The sequence below is a fragment of the Bufo gargarizans genome, chromosome 2 (assembly GCF_014858855.1).
Source record: "Bufo gargarizans isolate SCDJY-AF-19 chromosome 2, ASM1485885v1, whole genome shotgun sequence".
NCBI lineage: Eukaryota > Metazoa > Chordata > Amphibia > Anura > Bufonidae > Bufo > Bufo gargarizans.
Genome location: NC_058081.1, coordinates 192,392,470 through 192,412,610, shown reverse-complemented (window position 1 = coordinate 192,412,610; position 20,141 = coordinate 192,392,470). Strand labels below are relative to the sequence as shown.

At 42.9% G+C, this 20,141-nt stretch overlaps 1 protein-coding gene across 3 annotated transcripts in view; it reads right to left on the bottom strand.

Moving 5' to 3' along the window:
- PARP6 (poly(ADP-ribose) polymerase family member 6) overlaps positions 1-20,141 on the bottom strand; it is an 86,334-nt gene that overhangs the window by 41,762 nt on the left and 24,431 nt on the right. For all 3 annotated transcript variants that reach the window (XM_044279831.1, XM_044279833.1, XM_044279832.1), the window contains 2 exons: positions 12,272-12,332; positions 11,942-12,032 (listed from right to left, as the gene is read on the bottom strand). In XM_044279831.1, coding sequence (XP_044135766.1) covers positions 11,942-12,032; positions 12,272-12,332 — 152 coding nt within the window. The remainder of the gene's footprint in view (positions 1-11,941; positions 12,033-12,271; positions 12,333-20,141) is intronic.

The following is a 20,141-nucleotide window of genomic DNA, read 5'->3' as shown; positions in this document are numbered from 1 at the left end:
GCCTCACTGTGCATGCAGATGCGCTCACACCTGCCTGCTGCCATTCCTGAGCAAGCTCTGCACTGGTGGCACTCCGATCCCGCAGCTGAATCCTCTTTAGGAGACAATCCTGGCGCTTGCTGGACTTTCTTGGACGCCATGAAGCCTTCTTAACAAGAATTGAACCTCTTTCCTTGAAGTTCTTGATGATCCTATAAATTGTTGATTGAGGTGCAATCTTAGTAGCCACAATATCCTTGCCTGTGAAGCCATTTTTATGCAACATAATGATGGCTGCACGAGTTTCTTTGCAGGTCACCATGGTTAACAATGGAAGAACAATGATTTCAAGCATCATCCTCCTTTTAACAGGTCAAGTCTGCCATTTTAACCCGATCAGCCTGACATAATGATCTCCAGCCTTGTGCTCGTCAACATTCTCACCTGAGTTAACAAGACAATTACTGAAATGATCTCAGCAGCTCCTTTAATGACAGCAATGAAATGCAGTGGAAAGTTTTTTGGGGGGATTAAGTTAATTTTCATGGCAAAGAAGGACTATGCAATTCATCTGATCACTCTTCATAACATTCTGGAGTATATGCAAATAGCTATTATAAAAACTTAAGCAGCAAATTTTCCAATTTCCAATATTTATGCAATTCTCAAAACTTTTGGCCACGACTGTACATATTCTGGTGACCTATGGAAAAACAACATGTACACTGGGCGATCTGATGGCCATGTTATTTATACAGTTTTATATACAGAGAGAAATATCTTATATATCTTGAGAGAAAGATGACAGCTTCCGAGGACAAAAGGAAGGACTGTATCCTTACCTTGGTAAATAAAGAATAAGTATTTGGGTTGTGTCTATTGGAACACTGGATTTTCGAAAAATTTGAATGCTATGTTATTTTCTTAATATCTTTTTGGGGCTCATTCAGATGACTGTATCTGTTTTGTGGTCCACAAATTGCAGATCCGCAAAACACGGATACCGGCCGAGTGCCTTCCGCATTTTACAGAATGGAACGGCCATCCCTATGATAGAAATGCCTTGCAGACAAGAATAGGGCATGTTCTATCTTTTTTTCGGGGTCATGGAATGGAAGTATGGATGCGGCATCTTTTGTGGCCCCATTGGAGTGAATGGGTCCGCATACGTTCTGCAAAATTGCGGAACTGATGTGGACAAAAATACAGTCAGGTCCATAAATATTGGGACATCGACACAATTCTAACATTTTTGGCTCTATACACCACCACAATGGATTTGAAAGGAAACAAACAAGATGAACGAACTGCAGACTGTCAGCTTTAATTTGAGGGTATTTACATCCAAATCAGGTGAACGGTGTAGGAATTAAAACAGTTTGCATATGTGCCTCCCACTAGTTAAGGGACCAAAAGTAATGGGACAATTGGCTTCTGAGCTGTTCCATGGTCAGGTGTGTCTTATTCCCTCATTATCCCAATTACAATGAGCAGATAAAAGGTCCAGAGTTCATTTCAAGTGTGCTATTTGCATTTGGAATCTGTTGCTGTCAACTCTCAAGATGGGATCCAAAGAGCTGTCACTAGCAGTGAAGCAAGCCATCATTAGGCTGAAAAAAAATAGAGATAGCAAAAACATTAGGCGTGGCCAAAACAACTGCTTGGAACATTCTTAAAAAGAAGGAATGCACCGGTGAGCTCAGCAACACCAAAAGACCCGGAAGACCACGGAAAACAACGGTGGTGGATGACAGAAGAATTCTTTCCCTGGTGAAGAAAACACCCTTCACAACAGTTGGCCAGATCAAGAACACTCTCCAGGAGGTAGGTGTATGTGTGTTAAAGTCAACAATCAAGAGAAGACTTCACCAGAGTGAATAAAGAGGGTTCACCACAAGATGTAAACCATTGGTGAGCCTCAAAAACAGGAAGGCCAGATTAAAGTTTGCCAAACGACATCTAAAAAAATACTTAACAGTTCCGGAACAACATCCTATGGACAGATGAGACCAAGATCAACTTGTACCATAGTGATGGGAAGAGAAGAGTATGGAGAAGGAAAGGAACTGCTAATGATCCTAAGCATACCACCTCATCAGTTAAGCATGGTGGTGGTAGCGTCATGGCGTGGGCATGTATGGCTGCCAATGGAACTGGTTCTCTTGTATTTTTTTGATGATGTGACTGCTGACAAAAGCAGCAGGATGAATTCTGAAGTGTTTCAGGCAATATTATCTGCTCATATTCAGCCAAATGCTTCAGAACTCATTGGACCGCGCTTCACAGTACAGATGGACAATGACCCAAAGCATACTGCAAAAGCAACCAAAGAGTTTTTTAAGGGAAAGAAGTGGAATGTTATGCAATAGCCAAGTCAATCATCTGACCTGAATCCGATTGAGCATGCATTTCACTTGCTGAAAACAAAACTAAAGGGAAAATGCCCCAAGAACAAGCAGGAACTGAAGACAGTTGCAGTAGAGGCCTGGCAGAGCATCAGCAGGGATGAAACCCAGCGTCTGGTGATGTCTATGCGTTCCAGACGTCAGGCTGTAAATGACTGCAAAGGATTTGCAACCAAGTATTAAAAAGTGAAAGTTTGATTTATGATTAATATTCTGTCCCATTACTTTTGGTTCCTTAACAAGTGGGAGGCACATATGCAAACTGTTGTAATTCCTACACCGTTCACCTGATTTGGATGTAAATACCCTCAAATTAAAGCTGACAGTCTGCAGTTAAAGCACATCTTGTTCATTTCAAATCAATTGTGGTGGTGTATAGAGCCAAAAATGTTAGCATTGTGTTGATGTCCCAATATTTATAGACCTGACTGTATACAGTCGTCTGAATGAGCGCTTAAATTGCTCTGCTTATCAGGGACAGTAACAGCAAAATGGTGATTTGTAGACCCATGTCAAACAACAGTGTAGCTAAGGCCCTAATCAGTGCTCCATCTGAACATGTTGCTGATCATGCGACAAACCAGCAAATGCGTGTATGTCGGGTAAACGCATCTTTTATGTGCCGTTAAAATGCTCATTTTTGGGCAGCACATGTCACCATGTCAACGGGGGATGTGTTTCCTACAAATGAAATGCTATGCAGATTAAAGGGGATTGCCGGGAATGATTTAAAATGGCTGCCTTTCCTACCTTTCCTATAACATTTCGTCAGGATCCCTAAAACATGTCTAGGACTTTGACCCATTGCTGAGCATCTACTGCAATCTTCAATAGGTCCACAACAGATTGTTTTTATGTGGAACAAGAGAGCCCAGCAATACTTAACACTGACATCACTGGCCATGTGAAAATATATATAAAAGAATGTGTGCATGACCCCTTAACTTGAAAACTGGAACAGCTCAGCTCTACATTTACAAATCAAAATGGAGCAACATTTATACAAAGCGGCACATGATCTGTATTTGTGTGGGCTATATTGCTGTTTTTATATGGGACATTTTACTACCGATATTTTATTATCCATATCTACTACACAATAAGTTGCTGTGACTAACACAGCATACAGGATACCAACAGTTATTAAGCCTTTCATGACCAAGGGTCATTGATGCCCCAGTGTCCAGGTCAAAATTTACAAATCTGACATGCGTCATTTTATGTGGTAATAGCTTTGGAACACTTTTACTTATCCAAGCCATTCTGAGATTGTTTTCTCGTGACACATTGTACTTCATGATAGTCATATATTTGAGTCAATATATTTCACCTTTATTTATGAAAAAAATCAAAAATGTACCAATTTATCTGCTTCTAAAACAGAAAGTGATACCTAATAAAATATTTACTACTTAACATTCCCCATATGTCTACTTTATGTTGGCATCATTTTTGAAATGTCATTTTATTTTTTTAGGACGTTAGAAGGCTTAGAAGTTTAGAAGCAATTCTTAAAATTTTTAAGAAAATTGCCAAAACCACTTTGTGGGGCCTACATAGTGGATACCCCCATATCTGACCCCATTGTAGAAACTACACCCCTCAAGTTACTCAAAACTGATTTTACTAACTTTGTTAACCCATTAGGTGTTCCACAAGAATTAAAGGAAAATGGAGATGAACATTTTTTTCTTTTACACATTGAGGGTTAACAGCCAAACAAAACTCAATATTTATTACCCTGATTCCGCAGTTTACAGAAACACCCCACATGTGGTCGTAAACTGCTGTATGGGCACACGACAGGGCGCAGAGGAAAGGAATGCCATATGGTTTTTGGAAGGCATATTTTGCTGGATTGGTTTTCTGAACGCCATATGTTTTTTATTTTTCTGCCGATCGTCTTGTGCAGGGGCTCATTTTTTGCAGAAAGTGTTAAGGTTTTTATTGGTACCATTTTTGGGTACATAGGATTTTTTGATCATTCATTATTACACTTTATGGGGCAAGGTGACCAAAAAATTGGCTGTTTTGGAACAGTTTTCATTTATTTATTTTTACAGTGTTCATCTGAGGAGTTAGGTCATGTGATAGTTTTATAGAGAAGATCGTTACGGACGTGGAAATACCTAATATGTATACTTTTTCTTATTTATTTAAGTTTTACACAATAATAGCATTTCTGAAACCAAAAAAATGATGTTTTAGTTTCTCCATAGTCTGAAAGCCATAGCTTTTTTATTTTTTGGGCGATTGTCTTAAATAGGGTATAATTTTTTGCGGTATGAGGTGACGGTTTGATGGGTACTATGTTGGGGGTCATAAGCCTTTTTGATCGCTTGGTGTTGCACTTTTTGTGATGTAAGGTGACAAAAATAGCTTTTTGGAAGTTTTTTTTTATGGTGTTTATCAGACGGGGTGTATCATGTGATATATTTATAGAGACGGTTGTTACGGACGCGGTGACACCTAATATGTGTATTTTATTTTATTTTTAATTTTTTATAGGAAAAGGCAATTTCTTTTTTTAATTTCCATTTTTATTTATTTTTTTATTTTTCATTTGTCTTATTTTCACTTTCTTTTTTTTATCAAGTCCCTCTAGGATCATGAAGATCCAGTGGGGCTGATGGCTGTACTATACTTTGCAATGCTCTTGCATTGCAAAGTATAATACTATTAGATGCCCTGTAGGTGGCAACAGCTGACGCTTTTGCAAAGCGTCCGGTTGCCATGGCAACCATCGGGTGCTGCCATCGCAACGCAGCGGCATCTTTTAACCCCATGGATGCCGCGGCATCTATGGGGTTACAGCAGAGTGTCAGCATAGAGCTGACACTCTCTGCTGATGGAGGCGGCTCAGGAATGGAGCCGCCGCCATCACACACAGCCGGGGACCGGGGGCAGCACTGGAAAGGGGGGGGGATGTACGGCCGATCTGGCAGCAACATTGAGGGAGGCTGGGGCAGGAGGGGCGGGGAGAATGAATGGGACGGACTGCATCAGGGGAAGCCCGGGCAGACTACTTGAATATGGATGGGGCGGGGGAACTGCACTGCATCAGGGGCAGGCGCGGACAGGGGGGTGTTGGAGGCGCAAGATCGGGGGGGGGCACAGATTGGGAGGGCACAGAGACACTACCTGCAGAGCGCAGATCAGAGCCTAAAACCGGCATTTTTTTCACTGCCGCGATCCGATTGGTTAGACTAACCAATCGGATCGATTGCCGGCAAGGGACCACTCTGATTGGTCCCTTGCCGGCATAACTGCTCTGTATGCTGTCCGTGACAGCACCAGGGCAGGGGCAGAAGCTTTAATCCAAGCGCTTTGCAGCGCTTGGATTAAAGAGCTGGTTTGACGTTTATAGACGTGATTGCTGCACGGGGCATGTGTCACAACCAGACATCTGAGAAGCTCTGACAGATGCCTTTCAGAACCTCCTCCTTGAGCTTTCTTTGTTTTGGTTTTCAGTTCCTCATCTCGTTAGCCTCTCTCAGCTGTCTGGTAGTTGGACTGATTGCATCCCTTTAAATTCCTCCCCATAATGCATTAGTGTGCGGTTTATACAACTTCCTGGAGTGTGTGTGCATGCTGATCCTATTTCCCAGTCTTCTACAAGATAAGTGTTGTACATTCATTTGTGATTTTATGTTTGCTGGATCCCAGGTGACCCTGACTCCCTCCGTGTCTAGTGAAGGGAGCCGGTGGTCGTGTCCCCTCACTATTATAGGGTGTTCAGGTGTTATACAGTCGAGGTACGAGGATATGCGATCATCTACCATTGGGATGTTCGCATAGGCTGAGCAGTCAGGGAGAGTGCCAGGTCTTATGCAGGGGTCTCCCTTTTTGTTCCTTAGTTTTGGATCCAGTGAGTCATATGTTCATTTTGTATTGTCTTGTTTCCTGTACACCTTCCGTGACAGCATGTGCAGCTATCATGTATATATGCAGATTGTGGTCGGGAAGGGGTTAACAACATGTAGAACCCTTTTGTCCTGCATTAACGTTACCTTTAAGTATTATTTAGGATCACTTTTTTAAAGGAGTGAACGGGACAATAGAGGGTCATATTTCATCTGCAATTGAAATTTCTATAACAGGTGTAGAGATTATCAGTGGAGCTCAATTTGTATTGCGTTTTTTATTTTTATAATATGTTTGTTTGTATCTTTCTTAAACAGGTTTATGGAATATCATCCACCATTGGTGTATCTAATATTTTATGTGAAGCCTGATGTCTTGAGCGCAGACTGATTAGTTATTGACTGTACCGGCCATGTGAGCAGCACTGATTGCTACCACTTGCAGAGCTGCCTAGTGGGGAGAGGGAGGCCTCCCTGCACTGCTCTAATGGTAATGATGTGATCCTGCCTATGATAAGCCATCATGGCTGAGGAGCCTGACAGGAACTCTCACCAATGTGTAGTATATGCAAGTGCCAGAGCATAATGTGTAGTAGTGGGTTCTTGCCCACTCAACCCCCTCGACAGCTCTGCAAGTGGAGGCGACCAGCCCTGCTCACATTTTAGGACAGACTGCTGGGTGGCCATTTTAAAACATTGAATAGATATACGACTGGCACTCGCTATGTAGGTCACATCAACAGCATTTAATCTAAAAAAAAATAGTACAGTCAGATTTCAACAGCAAGAATTCAATGCCAATCACACTGTAAAAAATGTATAAATCACACTATAAAATTCACTCTAATAAAACTTCACAATATCCGGATTAAGGGCTCAAACATAAAATGTCCCATATGAATATGGGTAAAATAGGCAATCCACTGGTAGTAAAGTCCTATGTATGGGGTAGGGTCCTCTGTGTCAGAGTTGCCTGACACCTGAAGATCCTTTCAGTTAGATTTTATTGTGTTGTCCACATACCGCTTCTCTAACTTCAATGCTCGGCACAGTTCATCTTAACATTTGGACACTTGGGCCTTTAAATCTTTTTTTCTTTTCATACTGTCCATCCGGACACTCAGGGTTCCCAAATGTCCGTCTGTTTGCGGTCTGTTCCTTGTGGAGCAGAGCGCCTCTTTCAAGGATCTAATAATAACAGCAATATCACGTAGTGCTCGGTGTTAGGGGGGATGTCACTTACCGGTATGTATCGATGCCCGGCAATCGCGTTATCCTGCTCTCCTACCTTCACCGCACGGTTGTAGCTGTTTCCCGGCATCCTCGCTTCTCTGGTATGTGTCACGTGATCCCTTTAGAGATATCGTGAGGTTTCGTGGTTCTGTTCCGGCATTTCGGTGAGGTATACTCACAATGAGAAAAATTGGAGTGCTCCAAATTTAAACTTGTTTAGATTCTCCCAATCGTGTCCAGATCCTTTGTCAAAGCAGGGATATGGACGCCAGACGCGTTTTGGGGACTTCACTCCCCTTCCTCAGTGGCCATATTCCTGCTAAAACGTCATGCCCTTTATATCATCATAGGTCCTCTCAAAAGCCTGGACTGGAATCTATCTTTTCATCATTGCGTTTTTAATGCGTTTTCCCTACGGTTTTTGGGCAACACATGCATTTTAAACCATTCTCAGAGAACCCCTTAAATGATCATATAACCAATTGTTCATCCCCATATTATATGATATTGTGAATGCAAGTTTACAATCACCAATCAATATTGTTGAGTGGCACTTGTTTACTGGCCAGCATATCTGCCTGTGTAGGAAGAAAAAACATGCACATGATAAGCAGAGAGAAAAGAAAAAGGGAAGGAGTTAGTTTAGATACTTCACAAGCTATATTTCTGTTTCTCTGATTGGGCACACAGATGGGAAAAAAAAGATGTGTGAATAACACCATTGACTTGTAAAGTTCATTGTGCTTTATGATCAGTCACTGCAGCTTAGCTGCATTGTGTATAGGAGGTCCAGGCTTGGTCTCTGCAATAACCACTGGACTTGACATTCACCTGACTTTCCGCAGACAGATGTATTCACCAAGGATGTAAGTTTCCTACTGCATTAAGAGGCAGATTCCGGGCTCGGGCTCTGCAATCACCACTGCACTTGTCATTCACCGGGCTTTCCGCAGTCAGATGTATTCACCAAAGAAGTGAATTTCCTGCTGCATCAAAAGGCAGATTCCAGGCTTGGTCTCTGCAGACGTCAATGCACTTGACATTCACCATTGATTCAAGGAAAAATCTACCTTCCTTGTCACGTGCCATTGTTGTTCTTCTATTGCCTAGGGGAAGGGCAGTCCTTTTAGCCATATTTGCCTAGAGGTTTCCTCCACTGGGGTTTTTTCCTCTCCTGAGTGCTGAATGCCCGACTCTTCATGAGTGGAAGGCCCATCATTAACAGGGCCACATTTAAGACCAGTGCCCTGTCTTCTAATGAGAAGTTCTACTGTACATTTGATACCTTGCAATTAATAAAGTAGTCAGTGTATATTAAATAGTGGTGTGTCTGAGCCTTTTTATGAATCTTCATAATAAACAGGATAGGGGGTGCAGGGTGTCGGACCCTTGCTGATCAGATAGTGATGGCCTTTCTTGGTTTTAGAGCTCAGTTTATTTATTTTTATCCCCTACCTACAGGATAGGGGATAAGTATCTGATCGGTGGGGACTGCTGGGTCCCCCATGATCATGATATTCACCAAAGAAATGGAATGATAGTTCAACCATGTTCCCTTCTGCTTGATTCAATGTCTATGGGACTTCTGGAAATAGCTGAGCATTGTACTCGGCTATCTCCAGTAGTTCCATAGAGAGTGAACAGAGTAGCTATGTGCCTGCTCAACCTGCCACTTCATTAATAAAGGGACACAGCAGGGGCGTAACGATCGTGGTCGCAGAGGGTGCGACCGGGCCCGGCAGCGGGGGCACGCAAGTGCTTTTAGCCATCCCAGTCCGTCTCCGCTTTGCTTTGCCTTGCCTATCAATGTCAGCGAGACCCGGCGCTAGAGGTCATGGGTCTCGCGGGAAGACGTGATGATGCTGCCAGTGAGACGGGAGGACCGAACAAGGAGCAGAGCAAAACAGAGCAGAGCAGAGGTAAGTATTTTTTTTTTTTTTTTAGGCACCCGACACTATGAAAGAAAATATCTATACAAAAAGAAAATAAAATCTATACAGAGAGTGTGGCAGCCTGGCGGGGGCACCTGGTTGTGGCCCTATGAACTGAATTTAGAAAGGGGGGCCTGCACCAGCCATATAAGAGGGGGCCACAAATAAATAAAATCTATACAGAGTGAGAGGGGGGCAGGGGAATCCAGTCATTTAATTATATACAGGGGTCAAAATGAAATATATACAGTCTGAGAGCCAAGTGAAATATATACAGTCTGGGTGGGGGCCAAGTGAAATATATATAGTCTGGGTGGGGGCCAAATGATATACACACAGAGCGAGTGACGATGGGAGGGGACGGGGTAATGGGGTTGCAGGTTAATGGGGTGAGGGGCCCCAATTCTTAGTTTGGCCTGGGGCCCATAGAACTCTAGTTACGCCACTGGGACACAGGATCCAGTTCTCATGATCAGTTTTGGTCCCAGATTCTGTGGATAGGGGAAAGTTTTGTATTGATACAAACTATCTCCGGACCACATACCCATTGAAGTCAACGGGTCCACAAAAAATACAATCTGGATGCAACCACAACCATATTTTTGGCGGCTCCGTGATTTGCAGACCACAAAATGGATATGATTGTGTGCATGGGGCCATATACAGATTCTACGGAAAAAAATAAATTAAGAGGTACAGTCAGTGGTGTACCTCCAACGGAGGCAGACAATGCAACTGCTATAGGGCCCCTGGAGGAAGGGGGCCCGGTCTTGGACAAAAGGTCCGCGCCTCCTAATTACACCTGCAGAGCCTGCTGCTGATTGGCTTGCCTAGCGCCCAGCAGAGAAACTTTAGTGCCCTGTGTCACGGGAATCAGTATTTAATTCCTCTACAAGAAACTTGTAGAGGATGATGAGTGTGGCTTCTGCAGAAATCATGACTTTAGGTGAGAAGTGACTGTACTGTCAGTCATATGTGTTTTGGGTGTGAAGTGAACCCTTCATTTCCAGTACTGAGCCCCCAGTTCTGATGTAGAGTTCTGCTCTCTCAGCTCTGCAGATGAACCTGAATCTTCCCCCTCTCAGTCACCAACACAATGTAATGCCGCCATGACCTGTTCCGTGCACTCAGGTACAGTAAGTGTCTCTGTGTCAGCTTCATACACTGATGTAGAGACACATTGTCCTGCTTTACACTGCAATTTAGCTCCGTAAGGCATTACTATATCGACTGTAAAAACGCTAACATACATAAGAAAAATATAGTCATGTGCATAGCCCCTGACTTCATTATACCAAAATGTGATTTCAAATGTACTGGGAACAATATATTCCTTTAAATAAAAGAAAATTTTAAAACTCTTCCATTTACAATAAAAAAGAATCATCTTATCATCTTATCCTTTCAAACTGATAGGTAGAAACAATATACAAAAAAGTGACAAAACAGAAGAATGAATTGGGAAGATCTCCAAGGGAACATGCTTTGGAGTTGCTCTGAACTGGATATTAGGTGACTATGTCCATCTATCATGTCCTTAATTAAGTAACTTTGTATGATTTACTGTTGACATAGTAACATAGAAACGATGAATCAGGGCCTCTAGAGTATTGCAGTAATATCCAGACGACTTGAACAAATGAAGTGATATTTTATTGTTGCCTCACATGTCCCCCATTGTATGCATCACGGCAGAGTGATCCGGCAAGCAGTTCAGTCGCCGGAACTGCCTGCCAGATCAGGCAATCTGAATGCAAACTGACAGCATTTGTAGACGGATCCGGATGCGGATCCATCTCACAAATGCATTCCAAGAACGGATCCATCTGTCCGTTTGTCATACGGACAAACAGATCAGTTTCTATTTTTTTCCCAAATTTTTATAGGTCTGCGCATGCGCAGACCAGAAGGACGGCTCCGGTATTGCAGTATTTTTAATGCAAGGCAAGTGTTTCGGAATTTTGGACGGAGATAAAACGGTATCTCCATCCTGAAAAGTCAACTCTTTTCCGGTATTGAGCCCCTAGGACGGAACTCTATGCCAGAAAAGAATAAACGCCAGTGTGAAAGTACTCTAAATAAAAGCTTAGTATAGCCACTGAGTTATTAAATAAAAATGTGTCTGTAAAGTGCCACCTGCTGTTTGTTCTTTTTCTTATTTCTCTGTCCACCTTGCTAAATTAAATGCACATGCTCAGTGCCATCCTTCCACTGTCTCCTTTGCTGAGATACGGTGAGAGCTGCAGCAGAAAAGACTCATCCCCTGAGCTGCAGTAGAAAGGACTCATCCCCTGAGCGGCAGTAGAAAGGACACGCCCTGTCATCTGCCAGCTTAAAATAAATTAGAGCAGCTGGAGCAATGAATGAGGAGATCTCTGGATCCATGTGAGGTACAGGACTGGTTCTATGTACTATATGATGTGTGATTCTCATGTTTTACATTAATCATGAGATAACCCCTTTAATAAAATGGAAAGCCTAAAAATGTAAATATTGTAAAAACATTTTACAAAGACAAAGGATCACTGACCAGGGCCATCCAAGTACTGAGAGAGGGAAAAGCGTAGGCGCAGGACTATGGGCTCTGTTCGGATTACTTTCCAGGCAGTGGCTACCTCTTCCTGAAAAAATAAAGAGGGAACGGTTATTGATATGACTGCTTGAATGTGGAAAAAAAAATGGAATAAGAAGATGGTAGGTGAATGAAGGTAAGTTTTTTCTACACTGAGAAACTTTCTTTTTTAGCTATGATGATAAATAATTGGAAACAGAGGATGAATTAAAGAAAGAATTAAATACAAATAAATGCATAAATGTTAGATAACCTAAAGAACTGGAATAATGGAGTGAGCAGACTTACATCCAGGAATCCAATGTTTATGTGTAAGTCAATATCAGCATCATCTATGGTCCCATATTCTCTGTGAAGGAGAAATTGGTGCATGATTGGAAATGTAAAGGTGAGGTTCATAACATACAAGGAGCTTTATAATGGGTACCTGAATTGTTAAACTATTCCTCTAGGACACAAAAACTGTGGATTGGGAACTAAAGCAGAGGGTGCATATGTCCTTAATAGAAAGGAGACATGAACTGGGGTCATCTTCATGAGACAACCCCGTCAATGTCCTCTGTATCCGAAGGGCTCACGTACACCACTTGTATTTCAGAGGTCTTCTCTCCTTCAAGCATTACTTCTGCACTACATGTATTCAGTCTCCATATGCCACTGTACTGTCTGTGCTACAACACTTGAATGGGTAGATTTTTAAATTTTATTGGGAATTATTGGTGTGGGAAGTATGTTTTGCAGTTACTGTATACACCATTGTATGCACAGGTTTCTAGTAGATGCCCCCTTGTTTGGACAGTGGACCATGGCTCCTAAAATTAGCAAGTTAACACTTGGTGGAGCACCACGAGGTCTTGCAAGTGTTCTTTACCACTATGTTTAGAATATGACTTTACAATACCTTGGAGGCTGAACACATCTAACCTCAGTATGACCCTCTGGGTTCTTCAGCTGCTGCCTTGTGCCCTTCTCTCTGACCTTTACCCTCATACTGATTTAGGCACGGTGCTGAATGTCCTTAAAGAGTCAGCCCTGTATGGGAAACGAATATGCAAAGAGGTCTCCATACCATAGAGTGCCTCCAGTGAGTCTCCATACAGGCTGGGGAGGACTGGGAACTTAAAGTGGCCCTAGAAAAAAAACTATAGGTGGGCCCATGTTGTAGGAAAGTCCAAATTGACAGAAGACAGGGCATCACAGGTATCGGGGGCAACAGAAGTCGACGGTGCCTGCAATACCATCGCATACCACAAAATACCACCCCAGCAGAACCAAATATTACAATGCAACACAAAATACTGCTTCAGAAGAACAAAATACCACAGTTCAGCACAAAATACTGTTTCCCATGCCACAGTATTCAACTGTATCACTGTCCTGAGGACGGTGATACAGTTAAGTTAAAGAGGGCACCTGAGGCTGTTGGCAAGGAGCATAAGTACAGAATTCTCTGAGCATTAATGTTAAGAGCATCAGATTATTTGGTATCCAGCCAGCAGCCATGAGAAGGGCTTGGGTGATGTCACGATCAGTGTGGGGGGAAAACTCCACATTGAACACAGGAGGGAAGGGGAACAGTAACTGGGCCTGGAAACTAGGTAAGGAACAGGTCACCTCCTAAACAACTCTAATCCTGGCCCTAACTACCTATCAATATGAATAGACCTTGAAGGTAGGAATATTCATAAGCTGTATACCTAGGTCCTTATATCCCTATAAGGCCCTGGAATGAGGTTAGGACCAGAGACAACCCATTCCTCCCCAGATGGACGAATGGAAGTCTCTGTCTCAGGCCCAGATACAAACAGGGAATATATCAAACACAATACAATAAGAAAAGACAAGACAGCTGAAAGTAGAAAACTGGCAACTCCAGAAACACCACAGAGTACAACCCACCAGCTACTTAGAAGACAGGAAAAAAATCTATAAACCGCACCTCCACGAGTGAGAAACGGCTACTTATGGGAAAGGTAAATTACTAACAAGCAACACCTGAAGCAAGGGGTGTGGCATTTAACAAAACACAGACACAATAAGATCCACAGGTAACTTGTCAATTACAGTGGGATGCGAAAGTTTGGGCAACCTTGTTAATCGTCATGATTTTCCTGTATAAATCGTTGGTTGTTACGATAAAAAATGTCAGTTAAATATATCATATAGGAGACACACACAGTGATATTTGAGAAGTGAAATAAAGTTTATTGGATTAACAGAAAGTGTGCTATAATTGTTTAAACAAAATTAGGCAGGTGCATAAATTTGGGCACCACAAAAAATAAATGAAATCAATATTTAGTAGATCCTCCTTTTGCAGAAATTGCAGCCTCTAAATGCTTTCTGTAGGTTCCAATGAGAGTCTGAATTCTGGTTGAAGGTATTCTAGACCATTCCTCTTTACAAAACATCTTAAGTTTATTCAGATTTGATGGCTTCCGAGCATGGACAGCTCTCTTTAAGTCACACCACAGATTTTCAATTATATTCAGGTCTGGGGACTGAGGTGGCCATTCCAGAACGTTGTACTTGTTCCATAAATGCCTTAGTGGATTTTGAGCAGTGTTTAGGGTCGTAGTCTTATTGAAAGATCCAGCCACGGCGCAGCTTCAGCTTTGTCACTGATTCCTGGACATTGGTCTCCAGAATCTGCTGGTCCCTCAACTTTGAAAAGATTCCCAGTCCCTGCACTGGCCACATAGCCCCACAGCATGATGGAACCACCACCATATTTTATTGTAGGTAGCAGGTGTTTTTCTTGGAATGCTGTGTTCTTTTTCCTCTATGCATAACGCCCCTTGTTATGGCCAGATAACTCAATTTTAGTTTCATCAGTCCACAGCACCTTATTCCAAAATGAAGCTGGCTTGTCCAAATGTGCTTTAGCTCACCTCAAGCGGCACTTTTTGCGCTGTGGGCAGAGAAAAGGCTTCCTCTGCATCACTCTCGCATACAGCATCTCCTTGTGTAAAATGCGCCGAATGGTTGAACGATGCACAATGACTCCATCTGCAGCAAGATGATGTTGTAGGTCTTTGGTTCTGGTCTGTGGGTTGACTCTGACTGTTCTCACCATTTGTCGCTTCTGTCTATCCGAGATTTTTCTTGGTCTGCCACTTCGAGCCTTAACTTGAACTGAGCCTGTGGTCTTCCATTTCCTCAATATGTTCCTAACTGTGGAAACAGACAGCTGAAATCTCTGAGACAGCTTTCTGTATCCTTCCCCTAAACCATGATGGTGAACAATATTTGTCTTCAGGTCATTTGAGAGTTGTTTTGAGACCCCCATGTTGCTACTCTTCAGAGAAAATTAAAAGAGGAGGAAAACTTACAATTGACCTTTTCTCATAATTTGATTCACCTGTGTATGTAGGTCAGGGGTCACTGAGCTTACCAAGCCAATTTGAGTTCCACTAATTAGTTCTAAAGGTTTTGGAATCAATAAAATGACAACAGTGCCCAAATTTATGCACCTGACTAATTTTGTTTAAACAATTATAGCACACTTTCTGTAAATCCAATAAACTTAATTTCACTTCTCAAATATCACTGTGTGTGTCTCCTATATGATATATTTAACTGACATTTTTTTATCGTAACAACCAAAGATTTATACAGGAAAATCATGACGATTAACAAGGTTGCCCAAACTTTCGCATCCCACTGTAAACCCACGAGTTGCCAGTCTTGCCGATCTCCTGGTACCTGCCACAGGAACATCCGTGACAGGTACCCCCCCTTCTACGGGTGACCTCTGGGCACCCAGGACGGTGGGACCGACCTTATCCGGGTGAGATCTATGAAAGGCATTCACCAAACGATTGGCATTAACGTCGGATGCCGGCACCCACATCCTCTCCTCTGGTCCATAACCTCTCCAGTGAACAAGATATTGAAGGGATCCACGGAGAACTCGAGTCAACTATTTTCGCAATCTCGAATTCCAATTTAACATCCACCATGATCGGAGTGGGTGGCAAGGAAGATGGCTGTAAAGGTTCCACATATTTTTTCAACAAAGACCTATGGAACACATTATGAATTTTCAGTGCCTGAGGAAGCTCAAGACGAAAAGCTACAGGATTAATAATGGCCGTGATCTTATATGGGCCAATAAACCTTGGACCCAACTTCCAGGAAGGTACCTTCAACTTAATGTTTCTTGTGAACAGCCACACAGAATCACCCACACTTAGGTCCGGACCATTAATACGTTTCCTGTCAGCCACACGTTTATATTTGTTGCCCATATTTTTAAAGTTATTTTGAATTTTTTGCCATATCGATGACAATGATGACGAAAAATGTTCTTCCTCAGGGATACCAGAAGTATTAAAACCGGAAAATGTGCCGAACTGCGGGTGAAACCCATACGCCCCAAAAAACGGCGACTCACCAGTGGACTCCTGACTACGATTGTTTATGGCAAACTCTGCCAAAGACAAAAAGAAAGACCACTCCTCCTGGTTCTCAGATACAAAACATTTCAAGTCTCCAGACTCTGATTAGTGTGCTCCGAGTTGTCGATTCGACTGAGAATGAAAAGTCGAAGAAAAGGATAGTTGAATTCCCAGACGAGTACAGAACGCCTTCCAGAACCTGGAAACAAACTGAGTGCCGTGATCCGAGATCACGTCAGAGCAAATGCCATGGAGTTTCACAATGTGCAAGGGTTTCAGCATAAGGTAGGCATGGTAATGCAATAAAATATACCATTTTACTAAAGCGATCAACTACCTCCAGAATAACTCTTTTCTGAAGAATTAGGTAGATCCGTGATAAAGTCCATGGATACATGAGTCCATGGTCTTGACGGAATGGGTAACGGAAGTAAAGATCCAGACGGTCGAGTATGTGTCACCTTGGCACGTGCACAGGTAGTACAGGCTGATACATAGTCCTTCACACACTTACGCCACCAGAATCTACGAGATATGAGGTTGGCAGTGGACCTACTCACAGGATGTCCTGTAAGAACCGTACAATGATGTTCCTCCAACACCTTGTGACGCAATTCCGGTGGCACAAATAGTTTACCAGAGGGACACGAGTCTGGTGTGTGTCCCTGAGCCTCTAACACCTTCATCTCAAGGTCAGGGTGCAGAGCGGATATCACCACCCCTTTAGACCGTATGGGACTCGGGTTTTCAAAATCACCACCTCCAGGGATACTACGTGACAAGGCGTCCGCCTTGACATTCTTAATCCCAGGACGATAGGTGACAGTGAAATTGAATCTGGTGAAAAACAGGGCCCATCTGGCTTGTCTTGGGTTCAGTCGTTTCGCCGACTCCAGATAAGCCAGATTTTTGTGATCAGTGAATCCCCCCTTTCAACCAATGACGCCATTCCTCAAAAGCCAATTTAATGGGCAGCAACTCTCTGTTGCCCACATCATAATTTTTCTCAGCGGGGGATAGTTTTTTCGAGAAAAAAGCACATGGTCGCCATTTACCAGGTGATGGGCCCTGTGACAAAACTGCTCCTACCCCCACCTCGGATGCATCCACTTCCACAATAAACGGTTGTGACACATCTGGCTGCACCAATATGGGAGCAGATGAGAAGCATTCCTTAATCGCAGAAAAGGCTTGCAACGCCAAATCAGACCATACAGAGACATCCTTCCCTTTCTTAGTCATGTCAGTTATGGGTTTACTATTGTCAAATAATTCTTAATAAATTTTCTGTAAAAGTTGGTGAATCCTAAAAACCGCATAAGAGCCTTCAGATTTTTGGGTTGATCCCAGAGTCCAATACAGCACGGACTTTCTCAGGATCCATTCGAAAACCCGAAGATGACAGCAGGTAGCCCAAGAACTGCACCTCGTGTACCGCAAAAACACACTTCTCTAATTTTGCAAACAATTTATTATCCTATCCCTTAGGATCTGTAACACCTGTCTCACATGATTCTGATGTGTTTCCATGTCAGGAGAATAAATAAGAATGTCATCCAAATACACGATCACAAACCTCCCCACCAGGTGATGAAAGACGTCATTCACAAAATGTTGGAAGACCACCGGGGCATTGGTCAACCGGTCAACCCGAAAGGCATGACCAGGTTCTCAAAGTGCCCCTCAGGAATATTAAAAGCCGTTTTCCATTAATCCCTTTCCTTGATCCTAACCAGATTATATGCCCCCCTTAAGTCCAACTTGGAGAACACCTTGGCACCAATAATCTGGTTAAACAAATCGGAAATCAAAGGAAAAGGGTAAGGATCACGGATAGTAATATGATTGAGTTCACGAAAATCTAGACATTTTTACAAAACAGAACCCTGCAGCCACTGGAGACTTGGAAGGTCTTATGTGCCATTTCTTCAAACTCACGGCAATATATTCTCTCATGGCCTGTCTTTCAGGTTGAGAAAGATTATACAACCTAGATTTAGGCAATTTAGCTTCGGGAATAAGATTGACAGGGCAATCATATTCCCGATGGGAAGGTAAATCCTGACATCCACTCTCAGAAAACACATTGGCAAACTCGGATATAAAAGAGGGTACAGCCTTAGTAGTAACCACAGAAAAGGATGTATTGGGACAATTATCAATGCAATAGTCCTCCCAATCCAGAATCTGCCTAGCTTGCCAATTGATAGTTGGATTATGCTTGGTAAGCCACGGTAAACCCAGAAGCATAGGTGCAGGGAGACCTTCCCAGACAAAACACAAGATAACTTCCTAATGAAAGTCACCCACTCTTAATATGATATCATGCAAAACTTGCGACAAGCACCTCTGAGTAAGAGGGGCAGAATCAATAGCAAATACAGGAATGTCTTTTTTTTTTATGTACTTGGTGATAACCCGTGCATGCGGACAAACTGAACATCAATCAGATTCACCCAGTCCCCGCTGTCGATAAGTACTTCAATTCCCACCGTTTTTGACTCTAGCACCACCTTGGCAGTCAGGAGAAATCGGGTACTACCAGCAAAGGACAAATGCACATTTTCTGACTCCCCACTCACACCTCCGATAGTCAGATGGGATTTAGACGCCCCTTTTTGTTTCTCTTTTTGCCGCTGAATGCTTGGACATATATTCACAAAATGCCCCCTTTGACCGCAGAAAAAAAAAAACATACTCCCTGCTTGCGAGTTCTACTTTTGCAAGCAGATCCAGGAGTCTCTCCCCCTAATTGCATGGGTTCATCCCCAGGTATAAGCTCAGGAGTCTCTTCACCCAAAGAATCAAAGGAATACGGTACGTAATGTAATAGAACGTCCTGAGAGAGCGGGCCTTTAGATCTCTCTCTCAGACTTCTATAAATACATACAACCAAAGACATAGTGGCTTTCAAAGACTCAGGATTCTCATGAAAGGCCAAAGCGTCCTTTAGCCTCTCAAATAATCCCTGACAAAACGGTCTACGGAGAGCTGGATCGTTCCACTCAGTATCTGTAGCCCACCTCCTAAATTCGGAACAATAGATCTCCGCCGAACGCTCTCCCTGACGCAGGCCGCGTAATTTATACTCGGCCAGGGAGGTTCGGTCCGGGTCATCATAGATGAGACCTAAAGCTCCGAAAAATGCATCTACTAATTGGAGAGAACGTGATCCGGTCGGCAGAGAAAAAGCCCAAGACTGGGCGTCCCCTTTAAGCAACAAAATATTCACACCCACTCTCTGGTTCTCTTCCCCTGATGAGTGTGGATGCAGCTTAAAGTACCATTTGCACGCTTCCCTGAACCGAATAAAATTATCACTCCCCCCCGAGAATCTATCCAGGAGAGCAACTTTAGGTTCAGGACAGGTCAGGTAACCACTATTAGGATCAGCCAACATTGGTCTCTACCCCTGTAGATGTCCAGTTAGTGCAGCGATAACATCCATGGTTGAACTGATACAGACAACAAAATGACGGTTATTCGGCGGTTTATAATGTCACGATCAGTGTGGGGGGAAAACTCCACACTGAACACAGGAGGGAAGGGGAACAGTAACTGGGCCTGGAAACTAGGGAAGGAACAGGTCACCTCTTAAACGACCCTAATCCGGGCCCTAACTACCTATCAATATGAATAGACCTTAAAGGTAGGAATATTCATAAGCTGGATACCTAGGCCCTTATATCCCTATAAGGCCCTGGAATTAGGTTAGGACCAGAGACAACGCATTCCTCCCCAGATGGACGAATGGAAGT